The sequence below is a fragment of the Musa acuminata genome, chromosome BXJ2-6 (assembly GCF_036884655.1).
Source record: "Musa acuminata AAA Group cultivar baxijiao chromosome BXJ2-6, Cavendish_Baxijiao_AAA, whole genome shotgun sequence".
Taxonomy (NCBI): domain Eukaryota; kingdom Viridiplantae; phylum Streptophyta; class Magnoliopsida; order Zingiberales; family Musaceae; genus Musa; species Musa acuminata.
In genome coordinates, this window is record NC_088343.1 from 45,496,784 (window position 1) to 45,514,737 (window position 17,954).

Genomic DNA, 17,954 nt, shown 5'->3' on the forward strand with positions numbered 1-17,954 from the left:
CATGCTGGCTGATCGGTTTAATTACTACTCCTGGTCATTGCTTAATGAGTGTGGTCGGACTGAAGTAGTTGGCACAATTATTCTGTCTGATAGATCCAGTAGTTGGCCCAATTATTTCATCCCAAGGTTGGCAATTGGGATGCGAACCGTCGTGGTCATTCGTTGCTGTCGTTGCTGTCATCACTATGATCAATCGAACAAGTTAATGCGAAATGGGGTCGACGGATTACACATACAATTTTCACACCATGACGGAAGAGTTAATTAACGAGCAGGTTGGATCGTGCATGACTTGATCATATTCACATATAAGGGCTTTGCCTAACGTCGTCGCTGCTGGGCCTTCTCGAGGAAGAATCGGAGGAGGAACGATAGGGGTTTGATTGATGTTAGGTGAAGGCGTCGGCGCTGGCGTGGGCTGGGAGGCAAATCATCATCTTCTCATCGATGGAGACGTGGTTGTTGCCGAGGAATGCTGCTTCTGATGCTCCGCTTCCTAATTCTACCCGACTGTCCTCTCAGATGGAATGGCAGATCCGGCCAATTATGGGAACCCCGACCGTGACATACAAAAAGTAGGTTTTGTAGATTGAATTCTAGCCATTTTCAATCCCTTCCGGTGGGCACCTTTAGTATTTATTTTAATTTGTAATCTTATTATTATTCGCTTGCTTCTTGTGTCGTTTCGATGTAATGAATCTTTGGTTTCTGAAGATAATATCAACGAAAATATTTTTATTTTCTTTGTTCACAATTTTGAGATGCAAAAATAGCACCATGTTAGTTTTGGTATATGTCAATTGTGAGATCAGACGTTGAAAAATTGACGCCATGCAAAAGAGAGATCGATGAACGATATATTCTGCATCCAAAGTTTAACCATGACTGGATTGATAGTTGTTCATTTCTTCAGTTTCTTAATGAAGAATATTAACTTGTTTACTAACATTTTAGCTTATTTTTTAAAAAAATTTTCTACTACACCTTAATAATAATAATAATAATAATAATAATAATAATAATAATAATAATCCTAGGTCTCTATAGAGGTGGTTCCTTTGTTCTGTTTTTCTTTTTCTCTCGTTAGGTTATATCTAGATATTGTTCATATGCTTCTTTATAGTATGCTCCACATAGTTTTCATATTTTTTGGTACATTTAAGATTTCTCAGTTAAAATAATAAACATCACAATTATATAGTTACTCCTTTTTATTTTTCAAAAATTATTTAAATAGCATACGTTTATAATTAGAATAATGAACAATTATGTATATATTATGTACACACACATATATATGTATGCATATATATACACACACATTATATATATATATATATATATATATATATATATATATATATATATATATATATATATATATGTGTATGTGTATGTATGTATGTATCTATATATGTATGTATCTATATACATGTACATATACATATATATATACATACATACATACATACATACACATATACACATATACATATACACATATACATACATATACATATACATATATATATACATATATATATATATATATACATACATATATATATATATAAATATATATATATATATATATATATATATATATATATATATACATGTGAGATATATTTGCACTACTCGAAGAAGGAGATATGTGAAAAGTCCAAAAATACAAGCTGGAGTTGATATTACACCCGAGAGTATGTGCATCAACATTCATACTATTTTTATTTACAATCCACACAACAAAAAGAAAACAGTAAGAGCATTGCACCTTCCACATCTTCTTGGACTGCCTCCAACATCATCATCTCGTTTGAAGGAGAACGCTGCTTGCTAGCTTCAACAATAAACACGGATAATCCATCCATCCCATAACAGTGGAGATTTCACATGAATGCCCAATTTATCCTAGTTCGTGAAGATAGATTCCAAGAACATGACACTGAGAAAAAGGTATCAAGATTTTGCTTTTCGTCCGATCCCCTCGCGTTGACTGCGCAAGTGACTTAGGATCTGTTGTGCCTGTAAAACAGGATATGCCATCCAAGAAATGAGGTCAAAGATCCATTTTGCAATGACAAATTTGAAAAATCATGAAAGAATGAGGTCAAAGATCTCATCCAAAAAATGTAATGATTTTGACATACATCTTTTCTTTCAAAGAAAAATACTCAACCAAAGACAGAAGACAACAATAAGCAGTTCAGATTTCGTACCTTTTCCTTCGCCCTGGGTGTTCCAAATTGAGCAAGCGCAATGAGAGGTGGCACGACACCTTCTTGCAGTACTAGACTGCAAATTTTCTGACTATTCAGACACAGTTGCGACAAAGTCGATGCTGCATTTTCCCTTCCCCTCGCAGACCCTGTCTCGACGATCTCTACTAGAGGTGGTATACCACGTTCTTGAACAATCGCCAGGCGTCCTTCAAGAATTGTCGATAGATTAGCCAAAAGAGCCACGGATTTGTCAACCATTCCTGAGCTTGGATCCATCAGCTCGACGAGGTATTTAACTGCACCCGCTTGAACTATCCTCACCTTGTTTTCATGGAAGATTGAGAGGTTAAACAAAGCAGCAGCAGCGTCCTTTCTTCCTCTAAGGTTGCCAGATCCCAAAAGATGAACTAATGCCTTGGCTGCACCAGATCGACCAATTTTTGCTTTATATTCTTCCAAGGCAGAAAGGGTAAATAAAGCTGCTGCTGAATTCTCTTTGGCCTCTGTAGTACCTGAATCTAGAACGTGCATAAGTGCTCCAATAGCTCCTGCTTCTGCTATAAGAATTTTATTATCATCATTGATGGACAAGTTCAATAGAGCAGTCACTGCATTTTCTTGAACTTTCTTTACCATAGAATGCAACAAGGAGACTAATGGAGGAATAGCCCCAAACTTCCCAATTAAGACACGGTTTTCCATATTGTGCTTTGCAAGAAGTCTCAACTCTGATGCAGCAGCTGTTTGCAATTCAGGAGATTCACTCTTTAGACCATCAGTTAATTTTTGGACATGATGAGAAGTGGTAAGGTCATCTAAATTTGAGCTGTGAAGCAAGAATTTCCCTGTGACATTCTTTTCATGCCCATTTTCAGAGCCAAAAAGCTGGTTCTGGCCACACCATGGAGAAGAACTGAGCTCTTTATTGAAGGGAGAACAAGCTGGATATGTAGTGTTTCCTACCAAACAAGTGTTGTCTTCAAACTTACTCATGATCCCGATGCTTGAAATGACACTTGACATTGATTCATTGTGACTATGGCAACCACTTTTTCCAACCAAAGCATCAGCTTCCATATTGACCATACTTGGCATCATTTGGTGATCAGTAGAATAGGAACAATCTTTCTGATCATGTTTAGGTGATACCTTAGTTTTGTGATGTTGAGTCTGATCATGGCCTTCAAGAGAGGATTTGTGGGTTGAATGTCTGCCCATTGAATGCTTAAGGTCAGCACCATGCATGTGGTCTTCAAAAGCTGCAGAAGATAGAAAAGGATTTGTGACATTGCCAGACTGAGCAGAAACATCTAGCTTTATTTTCTTTTCCTCGCACCAATCTGTAATAAGCACCTTAACCGTGTAATTGGGGATAAGACTTATGTAAGCAAGAGTTTGACGGGTCCTCGGACAAATTCTGAGGCCACTGTCCAGCCATTTCTGTATAAAAGATCTTTCATATGTTTGCCCTGAGGCCACAATTACTGGATCCAACATAAGTTGCAAAGAGAGAGGGCAGCGGAAATGCGAGGGAACGGGATGCCCATTGAGAACACCAAATTGTTCGAGTTTCTCGATACAATAGCAGATATGTGTGACTAACACGATGACCTGATTTATATCGTCCACAACTTCTGCTTTTGATTTGAGTTCAGCTTTCATTCTTTCCTTTTCAAGAGCTATACTTTCCATCAGGAGTTCTTGATTTGATGTCAAGCAAAGAGTAGCCATGATCTTTATGAGATCTTCAATGCTAGGTATGATATTTGCCTTTAGATCTTTAAGAGCATGATCAATCAGTTCTGAAACTGTGTCCTGCTCCGCATATTGAAGCTCCTGAATGCAATTCTAGAAAATAATTTGTAGACATTAGCTTTTTACTGCCTGGAGTACAAGAGATTGGTATCACTTGAGTTAAGACCTAGCGATTGAAAAAAGATGCCTCCATACTAAAAGATTGGACTGTCGCACACCAAATACCTGGATGTGAGCTGAGAGCGAAGATGACTGTAGCAATGCACTCGAGAAATGACATATCTCTAGTGCTGACTTTTGGACCTTCAACAAGATGGGTTCACTTTGTAAAACCTGCACATAAGCACTATATCAAAGAATGAGGATCATGATACATGGGCAGTAGCCAACATCACTATCCCAGAGATGTTGTATATATATTCAAATCTAAGCATTAATTCAGGAATACTTATGTTTGACCTACCTGTGCTGACAATTTTGGAACAAACTAATTATCAAAAATATCAAGAGGTCTATGTCAGTAGCAAAAGGAACATGGGCTGATATGGCCAGATTCAATTTTGTTGATCCATTGTTGCATCAGACCCTGTTAATATTCTCTTTGTAATCTGAATAGTCTCGGGTTATTGGAATTCTGGGTTTTATATAATTAGACATGTGACAGACTCTTGCACAACACATCTTTCAGATGTGTGCATCATCTCAGTGTCCGGCCATCGATGTCGGCTTACAAACCAAATCATATAAATTTTCTTCGTGCAATATGATTTCTCACTTTTCTAAACAGTCATCTCTACATTCCATAAGATATATACGTATTAGTTTTCATGAAGTGACCAGGACACCACTTATGCATATACAACATAGCTTCTCCTTAGGTTGAAAACAGTCATCTGTACATTCCATAAGATATAATACGTATTAGTTTCCATGAGGAAGTGACCAGGACACCACTTATGCATATACAACATAGGTTCTCCTTAGGTTGACTCAACATAACACTTAAGACTTACAGTCATTCATTCTGCACACATCAGACAAATGATTATAGGTGACACGGCATTGCCATTTGTTATTGCAATTGATGAAAAGTTTGAACCATGAAAAACTATGCATCAACAGGTTTATGTCAGGGTGTTTTATGCTTTAATCATCATTATTTGAACTTTGCAGTTGTCTGCATGTGGTTTGTGAAGAGTAGTATTGTTTGATGGATTAGTAGTAAACATGACCAGGTTTCAAGACAGACATGACCTCATCTAAGAAACTTCTCACGTTCTAATGGTTAAGATGATATGGCAGGTATCATACAGAGAATCAAACTCAAGTCGATAAGGAGTTGGGGTCTTGGAGGAGCTAAAATTCATAATTCTAACTCACATTATAACATTACTATTGCATTCAACTAACAAGGCACCATCAGTGAGTGAATTAAACTCCAGCAAGGTCATAAGCATGCCCACACGTTTCATGCACTCAACAGATTGCATCTTTGTGGAGAGAGTTCTGAAAATATAACCTAAAGAACTATTGAAATTAGTCAACAGATCAATTAAGTAAAAACACGAAATAAGACGCAGATTGCATTTGAGCAACCAAACAGATCAAAAAGGATAACCAGCATCATTATTGATGAAAAATGGTGAGATGGAAATGGATAAAGACAAACCGAACAAACAACACTAGAAGAAAAAAAGAAAAAAAAACATAGAACACAAAAGGCACTTACAGTGTATATCTTGCTCATTCTTTGGGGTCCCTTCTCCACTAGCTCTCTAGCTTCATTCACAGCTGCATCTAGCTCCTCAAGTTCTTTCATGAGATGTTCATCAAAAGGCAATTCGGGATCAAATACTTGATCTACAACAGGCCTCAAAAGCTTCAATATACCAACTATTTTTCTGAAGTCCTTTAAAGAGGCACTTTTTGTTGTCTGGCAAGCCACCAGATGAATAAATCGAGAAATGCTGTTGATGAGTCCGCCAGTGACGTCTCCATCCATTACTATTGTTTTAGTGGAAACACAACATATAATGAATACAGCTCAACTCACAAACAGAACTGGAAAAAGACAAAAAAAGCTCAACAGCAAAGAGTCACGGGAGCGTCAAAAGGAAGAACTGCATAGAACTTGGATGAAAACTATGAGCACAACATAGGCACTGATTCTTCCTTTTGTAATGAAGAATTAAGACATAAATTTTATGTCTGATTAGGTAGTGTTAAAAGCCTCACCGAAAGATTGAACAGAATTTACAAGCCTAAATGCTATGCTACATGAATACCTCTCCGAGGAGATAAAGGTACGCTAAGTTTTACCATGGCGGTGTCTAAGCTCATGCATCGTATATCTATCTCAATTTTCCTGTTTTCATTTTCTGTTCTCTCTTTCTCCTAAAAGTTGAATCTTTTGCAGAACCAAGTCGAGATGAAGAGTTGAAACAGAATAGGTTGACAAGAACTACCAACAGCAATCTTTCCCCACAGTTCCACCAGAAAGGAGCAGCCACCGACTTTGGTCTAAGGTCACGTTGGGCTCGAATTGAAACAACAGAAAGAAGAATCTTGACAAGCACATTCAACAACAAGAAGGGAAAAGAGGAAAACCCAAATTTCAGGTCAAGAAAGACGGCTTCCCTCCAAATTATCCCCAACCAAGAAGTATGAATCGCAAAGCAACCATACCTCCCCTCGTGTGGGTCGAGGACTATGAACTGCGACACACAAATCCAGGTCCTCAGATCAATCGACTTCGACGCGATTGATTTCGTGAGATGCCCCTGCGTCGACGCGGCCCTCTCCTTCCATAAACCCCTGTCGACAGACCAAAATGCCACAAACAGAGAGAGAGAGAGAAGGGAAGATAGTGTGCCCTTTTGATCTCATAACTACTGTAGTGTTCATTTGACTGCAATCCAGCGGTCTTATCGGGTCATTTGACCTCGTATCAAATAGTCAAAATCTATCTTTTCTTATTGTTTAATGGGTGATTTCATTTATTTATAATTCTCAAAGAGAATTTCTTCTCTTTGTAAAAATAATAATAATAATAATCAAAATACCTTGAAAAACTCTATCAAAATTTAGTAATATAATATTTTTAAATAGAATTATAGTTTATCAATTTATAATATTTTCAAATATATAGTGTTTTTAATTAATGAAGTAGAAACATTGTAACTGCGTTATTTTTTATTATTATATTATCATAATAAAATATTATAAATATCTAATATTAAGAGATATTTAAAATTTTTAGATCTAAATTTAAGATAAAATAAAAAAGAATTATATCAAGGCCTTTATAATTTTCATGAAAAAACAATATGAGCACGGTTCGATTTAACATCGAATCGGTTTAATCAATTCGGTCTAGTGAGGTTATTTTGACAGAAAACTTAAAATAATTAAAAATTTTATCATTGATAATAAAGGAATTTTAAAAATAAGATCCATTATTCGAACACATATGAATACTTAGAACATTTTCTTAATAAATCATCCTTCTTTAATCTTTGTGCACAAGCACCCTTATACAATATATGATAGGAGAGCCCTTGAACTGATTTATTAAATCATTAAAAAAAAATCAAACCAAACCAATTCATCATCCAACAAATTGGATTTTTTTTTTTTTTGGAAACTATTAGAGTAACTAACTATTTCTATGATTTAATGCGTATTTGTGTTGAGCAATGTTGGCGTTCAGCATATAGATGATGGATCTCTGTGGGTTGAAATGCAAGCACAAGTCCGCTTCCGTCTCTCCTTCCTTGTGGGTGTCGGTCTATTTCCACGGTCAAAGCGATGGAGATTGGAGCATGACGTTGACCGCGACGTGAAGACAGCACAGCGTTTGATGTCGTACCTTGCAGCAAGCCAGAAACGTTCGTCTCCCCAACTAAACGACGCCATTGAGGATTACCTTCTGCCAGTGAAGAATACAGAGTATGACACCATGGCGGCGGATTCTTTCTTACGTCACACACGACCTCTGAGACGGAAATGTACTGCGCAGCTTCGTATTCTTGCGAGTGAACGCAGGTCCTAAAGCTTCTAACACTGTGCCATGTTCATCGATAAGGAATGGGATTAAATCTAACGTAACATCTGTTTGCTAATGTCTGATGAGTTCTGTTAATCTTGTGGTCGAGATGAACACAGACAGAGCCGTCGAAGCTTAAGCTATAAATTTAAAGTAACCTTTAAACCCTAGGATGGAACGAGATGGTCGTCCCTTATTAGTCAGTCTCATTTCAGTAGCAAAGATCGATAAAGAGAATATTTTTTATTCTATTTTTCGATAATTATTTTGATTGATAAGTATTTTTAAAATATAAATTTAAAATAAGAAAAAAAGATTGTTTATAGAAAAAGATTTTTCTTTTTCAATTAAGATAGGATGATGACCTCTTGAATGAAAAATCACCCATATTAATGTAAGTTGTCTTTTGATAGATCCAAAGAAAATTATTATATCCTCGATTCAAATAAGAGAGATACATCCAACATTATATAATGCTGATTCAAAAGCTACTTATGAATTAGACTGTTGATTATGATTAAAAATTTAAAATAAAAATAATAGTTCTTATTGAACTGAAATTTATTAATATTTATATAAGAGAGTGTATAAAATAAATTTAACTCACTGATATTTGTAATTGATGTTACATGATGAAAATTTTAATTTTCTCTGTTAAGCAAATAAGAAACACCAAACCACATAAAATTGTCTTATCAATTTTCGATAAATTCATTCCTTTGATTGTTGATATCAAGATTTTTTTCCGGTATATTTGGAACGCATCTCATTCTTCCCCACAAAATGGTATCGAATTCTAAAAATCTTATTATCAAATTCGATAGAGATGTTGGAAAACGCTTGGATATTGCTCTTCCGGAAACAAGAGTAAGTTTGAGGAGCAAAAATGAGACAAAGGACAGTGGAGAAAGTGATGTTTTCTGCTTGTTCCCCGCCGGTTCAAAGGACCGGAAGCCTGCATGCAGGCCCCCCAAAGAACAGTATAAAGATCAAATAAGTGAAGGAACGGGGGGGGGGGGGGGTGGGGGGGGCAGAAACCCTGGAAAAGGAGGACGGGACATTCTTCCCATCTACAGAATTCCTCTTCCCGGTCAAAAAGGCACTCCCGAACTCCCTCCTGTTTCTGATTTCTTTTAGTTCCTGTCGATCTATCATGAGTCTCGTGCACAGCTTTAGTAAGCTGTGCAGCTCCCATCTACCGCGTGATCCATCGATCTTTACTGCTGTATGTATGCAGTTCTCGCAAGAGGAGATGGGGTGTGATGGATAGATTTACGCTATGCATCAGTGCAGCTGCATCAAATGAAATTAACCGCATGTATCTTTTCATTCGACGGTGTCATGATACCAATTAGTACGTACATGCATGTGGATGTCTCGCCTACGCTTCTGCCTGTCGCGTATGCATGAATCAAGCGAGCTACTTGAACCACCAGGAATTCCACCTCTCTCTCTCTCTCTCTCGCTTCTCAAGTTCCCTGTGTTGTTTGGAACAACAGCCCCCAAGTTTATTATTGGGTAAACAATTCTTGTATACCATTAGCCAAATCAACGTAGGAAGAAGCTAAGAGGAGCTGTAGATCTAGTCTTGACTTGCACTTCACAGATGTACTTGCAGCATGCAATGCATTAGTTGCATGCATGCTTATGTATTATAAGCAAGCCATATGGTATAGCAAGTAACCAAATGCCCTCAAGAGAACTCCTTATGGTGAGCTCGAGCCACTTCATGTAATTGGTTCATATCAAGGATGAGGTTTAATTCTTCTTTGCACTTAAACATATATATGAAGCACCCAATTGGAGGAATGTTTTGGCGAATGATATATTCTTGAAGAACCAAAGAAAGTCCAAGTAGATAACATCATGTTTGCAAGAGAAAGCTATTTAATGAGGAAATTTTCCTTTGTATAATGCAGTGATAACTCGATGTGTTCTAAGGGAAATAAAAAACATATTGAACATTATCGATAGACGAAAATGAGAGATTAATGCTTGGCAAGTGAGCTTCATAGCTTCGAACAAACAACAAACAAACATGTCGACTCAATGCAAATTGATGCATTATCACACATGATTAAACCATCGATAATGCATTATCACCAAAGAACTGACAGCCAAAAGTCTGGGTAGCAGAATCCAGTCGAAAGTGAGAAGTAAAACCATCAACACAAAGCTATCCTCAAATGCACAACAGCAACAATAAGAAAATTTGAGTGCACCGGAGTCTAGTTTGGCTTTTAGATGGATCTCAGGATTGCTACCTGTCTTTCCCAGATATCTTAGTGAATATGATGTGATTTTAGAACACTCTGCCATAGCAATTTCTTTTGATCTACAAATGCTAAATTTCACATTTCATTCAGCTCATGCAGAAAAGAAGTTCCTTTTAGCTTCTATCTTGATCATCATCTTCTGCAGTGTTTCTGCGCCTACAATTTCATTGCGTTCGAAGCTCAAGGATTGCTTGACCACTTGATATCCACATAAAACCTTACTAGGTAGCTCGTCCTAGATTGTCATCATCTCTACTCATCTTACATGAAACCAAGGAATTCAATCTGTCACTCACTCGTTCACAAAAAAAAGAAAGGAACCTGATGAGCTTTTGCGAGGACTGTGCGGAGTAATTGTGTCGTAGCATGTGTGGCTGATGAGTATAAACATTAGCGGCCAACTAATTCCACCTAAAGCATGATGATGTGCAGCAACCATATAACGCAAGCAAGTATATCACAAAGCATATGTTCTGATGATGCAGTGTGAATCTGAATCTTACCTTCGGATCAATCCAGAAAGGTATATCAAGACACAAAAAAGCTATTTTTTGCTTCTCTTGATCTGCACGACGAAGTCGTAACAAGACATAAACATGGCAGTGCACGTGATCAGAACACACAGGAGGAGGTCACAGATAACTAATAGGAAATCGAAAACCTTGAAGCGTATAGGAGGATAAAAGACCATCAATTTGCAACAACAAAGTAGCAAGATTCCCCAGTTTTTGTTTTGCTAGATAGGAAGATGCGAAGGCGGTGCACAATATGAATTTAAATATGGCAGCGTTGTAGTTTCCAATGGATATGTTTTCTGGGATATGAATAGAATGTCTTTTGGATGTTTCCTTGACATATATGAGCAAGTCCCCAACCATATGTGGCTTCATATATGTGATGGGAAATCATACATACAGTTCTCACCACTAACTGCTCATATACATCATAGCAAAGCAATAGAAATTCTGAAAGTGGGCGAATCCTATGGCGATTACTTCCTTTCTCGCAAACATGGCGAGGCCAAACAGCCCCGATAAGACAAGGTTGAGCAGACTTTCCTTCAAAGAGTCAAGTCCTTTCATCCTCCATATGAAGTAAAAGAAGTCAAACAAAGAAAACGCCTCACGACTCCTCTCGGAAGCACTTGCAATGCAAGTAAAGTCGAAACCGAAGAAAAGGTCGATGGAATGATTTCACCCGAAAAGAACCGTTGATCGCATTACCTCTATCGCTTTCATGCGGACGATTCAACACCTCAACACTGCGTTCTTCACCGTCTCCCGCACCTTTGCTACCATAAAGAGAGACAAAAGGAAGGAGAGGGAATTCAAATATGGTGGCCGAATCCTGAACCTCCCATAGTTGAGATCTCAAGTACACCATGAACAATCTTCATCTTTGGAAGCAAAGAAAAAAAGTACACGATGAATTATCAGTTCAAGACACAGTGCTCTACCATTACTTACCACCGGTAACAGTATGCTAACACGACTACCAACTACGGTCCAGAACCATAGTTAACTACTAGCCCTCCTGGCCTGCAACTTCGCTTGATCATGATAGTGCAATATCTAAGCTGCTTCTCCCTGTCAGCAACTCCACGAAAGCTTAAGTTTCAGCAACAACAGATGAAGGGAACGTACCTCCTATTCAACCAATTAAGCTACGAGTTGAAACCCTGTACTTACTGACATGCACATCATATGAGAATTGAGGAATAGATCATAAAAGACGATGGCTGGATGATATGGCGAATGCTGCGCCCGTGCTTCTTTCTGAATTAGGCAGCTGAACTGGTGCCGGGTGGTGGGCTGTGTGGGTTGTGAGGGTGTGACGGTGTCGGGGAAGTAGTCTTTTGTGGTTTCTTGCGATGCTTCCTGTAGCTGATACCCCGAGCCTTGGCCTGCAGCTCGCGGATCTCGCGGAGATACAGTCTGACAGCCCGTGCACCGAAGGGGTTGGCTTCGCGCTTGCCACCGTTCTCCTCAAAAGCCGCACGGAGGCGGCCAATGAGGGCGTCAAGGGAGCCCCAGGCCTGACGGAGCGGACAAGGGCAAGGGGCAGGTGGGTTGGGGTGGCCAAAGAAGGGGCACGCTGGGGTGTGGATCTTCGTCTTACCGAACTGGTCCAGGTACCGAAGGAACTCGAGGACATGTGCGGCGCTGCACCGCGACAGTGATAACGGTGGCTGGTGATTCTTTAGGTACTGAGAGAAGGTGTTCCAGTCGCGCCGCTTCTGCGCCTCGTATCTGCTTGGCGATGGGGTGGGTGAGGAGGATGACGGGGCAGCGGAGTTTGGGCTGACGGTAAAACCATCGGAGGAAGGACTGGCAGGGCTCGGGATAATTTCCATGATGCATGAAACTTGGTGTCCTCTTCCTTGGTCTGATCTATTAGATGAAGTACCCGTCAAGTATTATAGATCAGATACAGCACATATATATATAGTTTCTGCACTTGCTACAAAATGATTTTGGAATGATGATGATAATGATTTGATCTAGAAATATATGCCGACTGACTCTGGACCTGACACGCTTATACTTCTCACACACACACACACACACACACCACAGTGTGAGAGAGAGAGAGCGAGCGAGAGAGAGAGAGAGAGAGAGAGAGAGAGAGAGAGCAAACCGGAGATATAATTCAGGTGGAAGTGGGCATGAACACTGTCGCTCCTGCAGCAAGCAGTTGGATCTCCTTTGGCAAAAGGATGATGCGGAAGTCAGGAAGGTGAGATCTTCTAGAAACCACAGCAGCGACAGATAGATAGACGGGGGAGACGGAAAGTACTCGTTTAAGGGAAAGGCCGGAGAAGTATAGTTGATGGGGGCCGAAGACGAGATCTTTGGAGAAGGAGAGGCTTTTGTTACTTGATCGGGTCACTTGTCTCTCCGCTAGCGGATGCTGCTAGAGAACACGGGAGGCTCTGAGAGCGGTAGATCTCATGCTTATGGTCTCAGAGGGAGTTCAGAAGGTAGAAGATACTATGACTGGCCCGAAAGGGTGGGATATGAGAGTGAAAGGGAGGGGTTGGCAGCAGTGGGGTGGAAGATGATGGTGACAGGGGGCAGTGTGTGTGCGTGTGTGTGTGAAGGACAGTGAAATAGCTATTGGGTTCAATGAATGGAGCGTCCTTTTCGAGATGACAATTAGTAGCATTAATCAAAACTCTACTCTTTCACGAGTACTTCCTACGATTAAGGAACCCTAAGCTTGTCTGGGCCGTTCTTTGCTGTCAACATTCTTGTATTATCCTCATGCAATAGCTGAACTCATTAAATATAACCAAATATTTGCGATACTCGAATTTATTAGTATTTTATTATATAAATTATAAGTTTCATGTTCGAAATAAAATGTTTTTCTTATTTTATTAGAAAGGATAGAATGGTGTTGAATTATTATTTATGAATCCAAACATGCCTTATTATCCATTTGATTTGAGTATAAGACAAACTTGTCATCTTTATTATCTCCTATTTTTATTCTAATGGCTCATGAGATCTATTTTTTTAATAAGATAAGAACTAATTATCATATATTTAATAAATGATATGTTGGGGCTATCTAATAGCCCAATACTCATTCTTGTGGTTTGTTAATATTAAATAATATAAAAAAAATAATTATATAATATAAAAAATTAAAAAGTGATATAATAAATTTGATTTTCAAATATATTATTGTCAACAAAAAAATATATATAAACCTTCATGATTCATCCATCTCGTTCCCAACATTCCTTCTCCTCTTTACCTGTTTTTTTTTTTTTCATTGTCTTCCTTAATATCTCAGATGTAATTAATTTAATCATATTTATTTCTTATATCATCATCATGGCTACCATTTTCTCCCCCCTCCCCCCCCCCCCCCCTTTTTTTTGGATCATTTCTCGTATTAATTCTTCCGATCTTATTCTCTCTCATTAAAACTACATAATACCACCACTATATTCTCCTACCACAAACACACATCTCTTCCTCAGTTTATCAACACATTATCATCAAAGCTATTCATTATTATGTTTGACAAATTTTTAGGATTTTTTATTTATTTATTATTTCATAAGTAATTGTAATTAACTAACCTTTTATTATCTTTCAAAAAAAAAAATAAAGTACCTCCACCCACAAGGGGGCATGTGGTTGGCCCACAACCCAACATGGGTGTACCATAGTCTTTTCAATGGCTAAAGCTTATTTAATAGGGATAAGAGTTTGAGACATTAATTATTATATATATTTTTTAAAATATAATAAAATAATTTAAATAAAAAATAATAAATCATCATTGTTGGATATATGATATAATAAAGAATTCATATGACTCTCGATGTCATATACTTAATGCAATCCTACTCTTTTTAAAAGATCTTGAGACTGACTATGAAAAGGATATGACAATGTACATTCACGGACTTCTTGTTATCATTGTTATTGTTGTTCTTATAATTTATTACTAGTACCAAAAAAATAGTACAATGCACAAGATAATATGTGTTCAAATAACTAAATATTTAAATATATATATATATATTAAAATATGTTAGATAATTATAGTTTATTCAAAAAAATTATGAACTTATAGATTGTTAACAAAATAATAATAATTAAAAAAATTATTTATTCGTATTTGTATTCTTTGTGACCATTTGAATGACAAGTTAGTACCAAATTAATTTATCAAGCATTAAAAAGAGTTACATGGATTAAGATGGAGCTATGATATGCTCTAAAGAGCCTCATCGTGGAATATAGTTTTACAATAGTTAAAGCGATCAAAACAACCATATATCTCTCTCTCTCTCTCTCTCTCTCTCTCTAGTACATCCAGTACTCAACTGAAACCTCCCAAGAAAAGAGAAAAGCAATAATAGGTTAAAGCTGTAGAACAACATTGTCCAGGACATGTTCAACCTTAGAATGATGATAAAAACATATTTATTCGGATAATAGTGAAAGGCATATCCCATACTTGATCCTACATACACACAATTTGATTGAACTTATAGGGAGACTTGTTTGTTAAAACTAAATTAAGTCCTGAATTATCAATAAAAACTATAAATTCAAGCAGAGAAAAAAAATACACCTACTCTTATAAATATTATTATAGCATATATTACCTTATTAAACATATGTCTAGCTTTTTTTTTCTTTTCTTTTACCATATTATATATCTCTAGAAAATTAATTGAGGAAGATGGAATTGGATCTAACAAGAGTCAATGATCTTTTAATGTCTAAATTTTATGAGTATGTCCAATTCAATAAAAAAATTTTAAGATTATTAAGTTTTTTTTTTTGTTTTTGACAAACTCGGTATATATCATCCAAACTCCTAAATTTTTACCAATATCAAACTATTTGTCTTTTTAATCTTTTTTCATCACATGAATATTTATTAATATCATTTTCTATTCATATGTGCAGCTCAATCTATCTCCCTTTTTTTATTTATAAGAGTAGGGTCGAAACTATTTTTTTCAACTGATTATGGCCAACATTTTTTATTTAATTTTTTTACTCTATTTTTTTTCTATGAACATTTTGTTTTGTTTGATGAGTTTGAATGGAACTATCATGTCAAAAATTAATGAGTTTGAATGGAACTAATCATGATTAACACATATCAATTTAAAAAGTAATTCATCTAATAAAGTGAAACCTTTGAATTAAATGTTTGATGTATTATTACTTATCGATTTCTAATAATATGGACTATTTTTCGGTGCTCTTTTTTTATCTGTAAATATTTCCACAACAGTGATTTTTGTGCAAAAGCCATCGAAATTTCGGTTTCCACAATTGTGGTTCACATGAGTCAAATCGGTAAAATATTTTCTACTATATATAATGCATACTGGGATGGATGGATGGATGGATGCATCTTTAAGACATCGCCAAATTGATTGATGATTCGCATGATGGTGACATACATAACCCCATCGCTCCCCTTACCTTCCATGCTCTAAGCTGCGCGACGTTCGATCAACCCACAGTGCCCGGCCGACCGAGCATGATGTTGCGAATGCTGGCCCCGCCCCCATTCCGTCTCCATCGCTGCCTCCTCCATGTCATGTCCCGTGTGTGTTTGTTGGCGTGCTTACGTCGGAACAGTAGTGTGGTGGTGTTCTTCTCCTCATCAAGTACAGCAGCACCAGAAGGTGGAAGGCAGAAGGGAAGGGGGAGAGAGGGAGAGATGTAGAGAAGAAGAGATACATGAAGAAGAAGAAGAAGAAGAAGAAGACTCTGCCCACCACAGCGTTGAATGAGGGTGGGAGAAGGGGACGAACAGCGAGAGCCGCTTCATCGCCCGAACAAATAAACGGAAGAGCAGCGCAGCAAGGGTTCTTCTGTCACTTCTCCCGGCTTCCACCCACAGCGGCAGCGCAAGTACGCTGTTGCTGTAATCCCAGTAGCAGCACAGGAGGCAGAATAAGTAACGATCATATCATGACCTTCGACTCGGATAGATACCATACTAAAGCGGCCATTAATCTGCTGAGCGAGCGACGGAATCAGGCCCTCCATGTGAGGCTTGATGGAGATGGTTGTTTGCAGCTGTAGTTAAGGGTCAATGTTACGATACTCTTCTTCCTTTGCACTGCAGTGCGTGCGACGTTCCAAGTGTTCAGATAGAAACAATGCGACGAGGAAAGGCAACAACAGGTATTGGAATTTGTTAGCACAAATCCTGGACGTCAACTCAAAATCCGACGGTGCAAGATTTGCGATTGTCAACCCAATTTGATAAAGTTTGATTCGATCTCTTTATTATTATTATTATTATTATTATTATTATTATTATTATTATTATTATTATTATTATTATTATTATTATTATTATTATTATTATTATTATTATTATTATTATTATTATTATTATTATTATTATTATTATTATTATTATTATTATTATTATTATTATTATTACGTCTTAATCTTGTTGCATTTGAGACTTGGATGATGTTAAGTATAAATGCTAGTTATCCGATAGGTAGAGTGAGTTTGAAGTTAACCAATGTTCACTTTTGAGTTTATCTAAGGCTCCAGGAGGAATCTGGATGTTGGAAATTCTGATGACCCTACAAAAAAAGTGTTAGGGGAATTTATCCGATAAAGATTGCTTAAATTAGTATAGAATTTAAAGTATTTAGTAAAATAATAAAGTGGTTTCCTTTAAAGAAGAAGCCCTTAGGAATGAATGTATTTGGGAGGCCTTTTATAACCGTTTGAGATATCTATTATATTGAGATTCCGATAAATATGAAGGATGATTGCACAAATTGTTTGATAATTAATAGATCATAAAATGGTGCATCAAACCGTCCAGGCTATGATTGCATGGTAACTGACTCACCTAAAGCTTGGCATTGTCTATTATTGGTGTCGAATCAACATCCCATCGATCCGATGTCATTGATCGTGTGGGATCATGTGTAAGCATAAAATTGTAATCATGCCATTATATAGAATAGATTTAGTGTCAAAATCTAACATCAAATAATAATATATCGATAGTATTTTTGGATTTAATGTCATCCAAAAATCCTTTTATTTAATTCATTGAACACAACAATATCGATCTAAAAAAGAATTAGACTCGTCTTCTTCTCTTTTCCTATCATTTATATGTAATTTCTAAAGA

At 37.1% G+C, this 17,954-nt stretch overlaps 2 protein-coding genes across 3 annotated transcripts; both read right to left on the reverse strand.

Moving 5' to 3' along the window:
* Window positions 1-1,651: 1,651 nt before the first annotated feature.
* Window positions 1,652-6,862, reverse strand: LOC135615985 (U-box domain-containing protein 3-like). 2 transcript variants are annotated; one of them, XM_065115141.1, is made up of 5 exons: window positions 6,663-6,862; window positions 5,707-5,981; window positions 4,203-4,310; window positions 2,220-4,070; window positions 1,652-2,025 (listed from the first exon to the last, which is right to left on the reverse strand). In XM_065115141.1, exons 2-5 carry the CDS (start codon window positions 5,977-5,979, stop codon window positions 1,960-1,962), a joined length of 2,298 nt encoding a protein of 765 aa, XP_064971213.1. In that variant the 5' UTR covers window positions 5,980-5,981; window positions 6,663-6,862; the 3' UTR covers window positions 1,652-1,959. The 2 variants fall into 2 exon arrangements, with proteins under 2 accessions (XP_064971213.1, XP_064971214.1); XM_065115142.1 differs by having other exon boundaries at window positions 5,707-6,038.
* Window positions 6,863-11,076: 4,214 nt separating this feature from the next.
* Window positions 11,077-13,369, reverse strand: LOC135613759 (protein G1-like4). The gene is made up of 2 exons (XM_065110798.1): window positions 12,936-13,369; window positions 11,077-12,688 (listed from the first exon to the last, which is right to left on the reverse strand). Exon 2 carries the CDS (start codon window positions 12,649-12,651, stop codon window positions 12,079-12,081), a length of 573 nt encoding a protein of 190 aa, XP_064966870.1. The 5' UTR covers window positions 12,652-12,688; window positions 12,936-13,369; the 3' UTR covers window positions 11,077-12,078.
* Window positions 13,370-17,954: the final 4,585 nt, after the last annotated feature.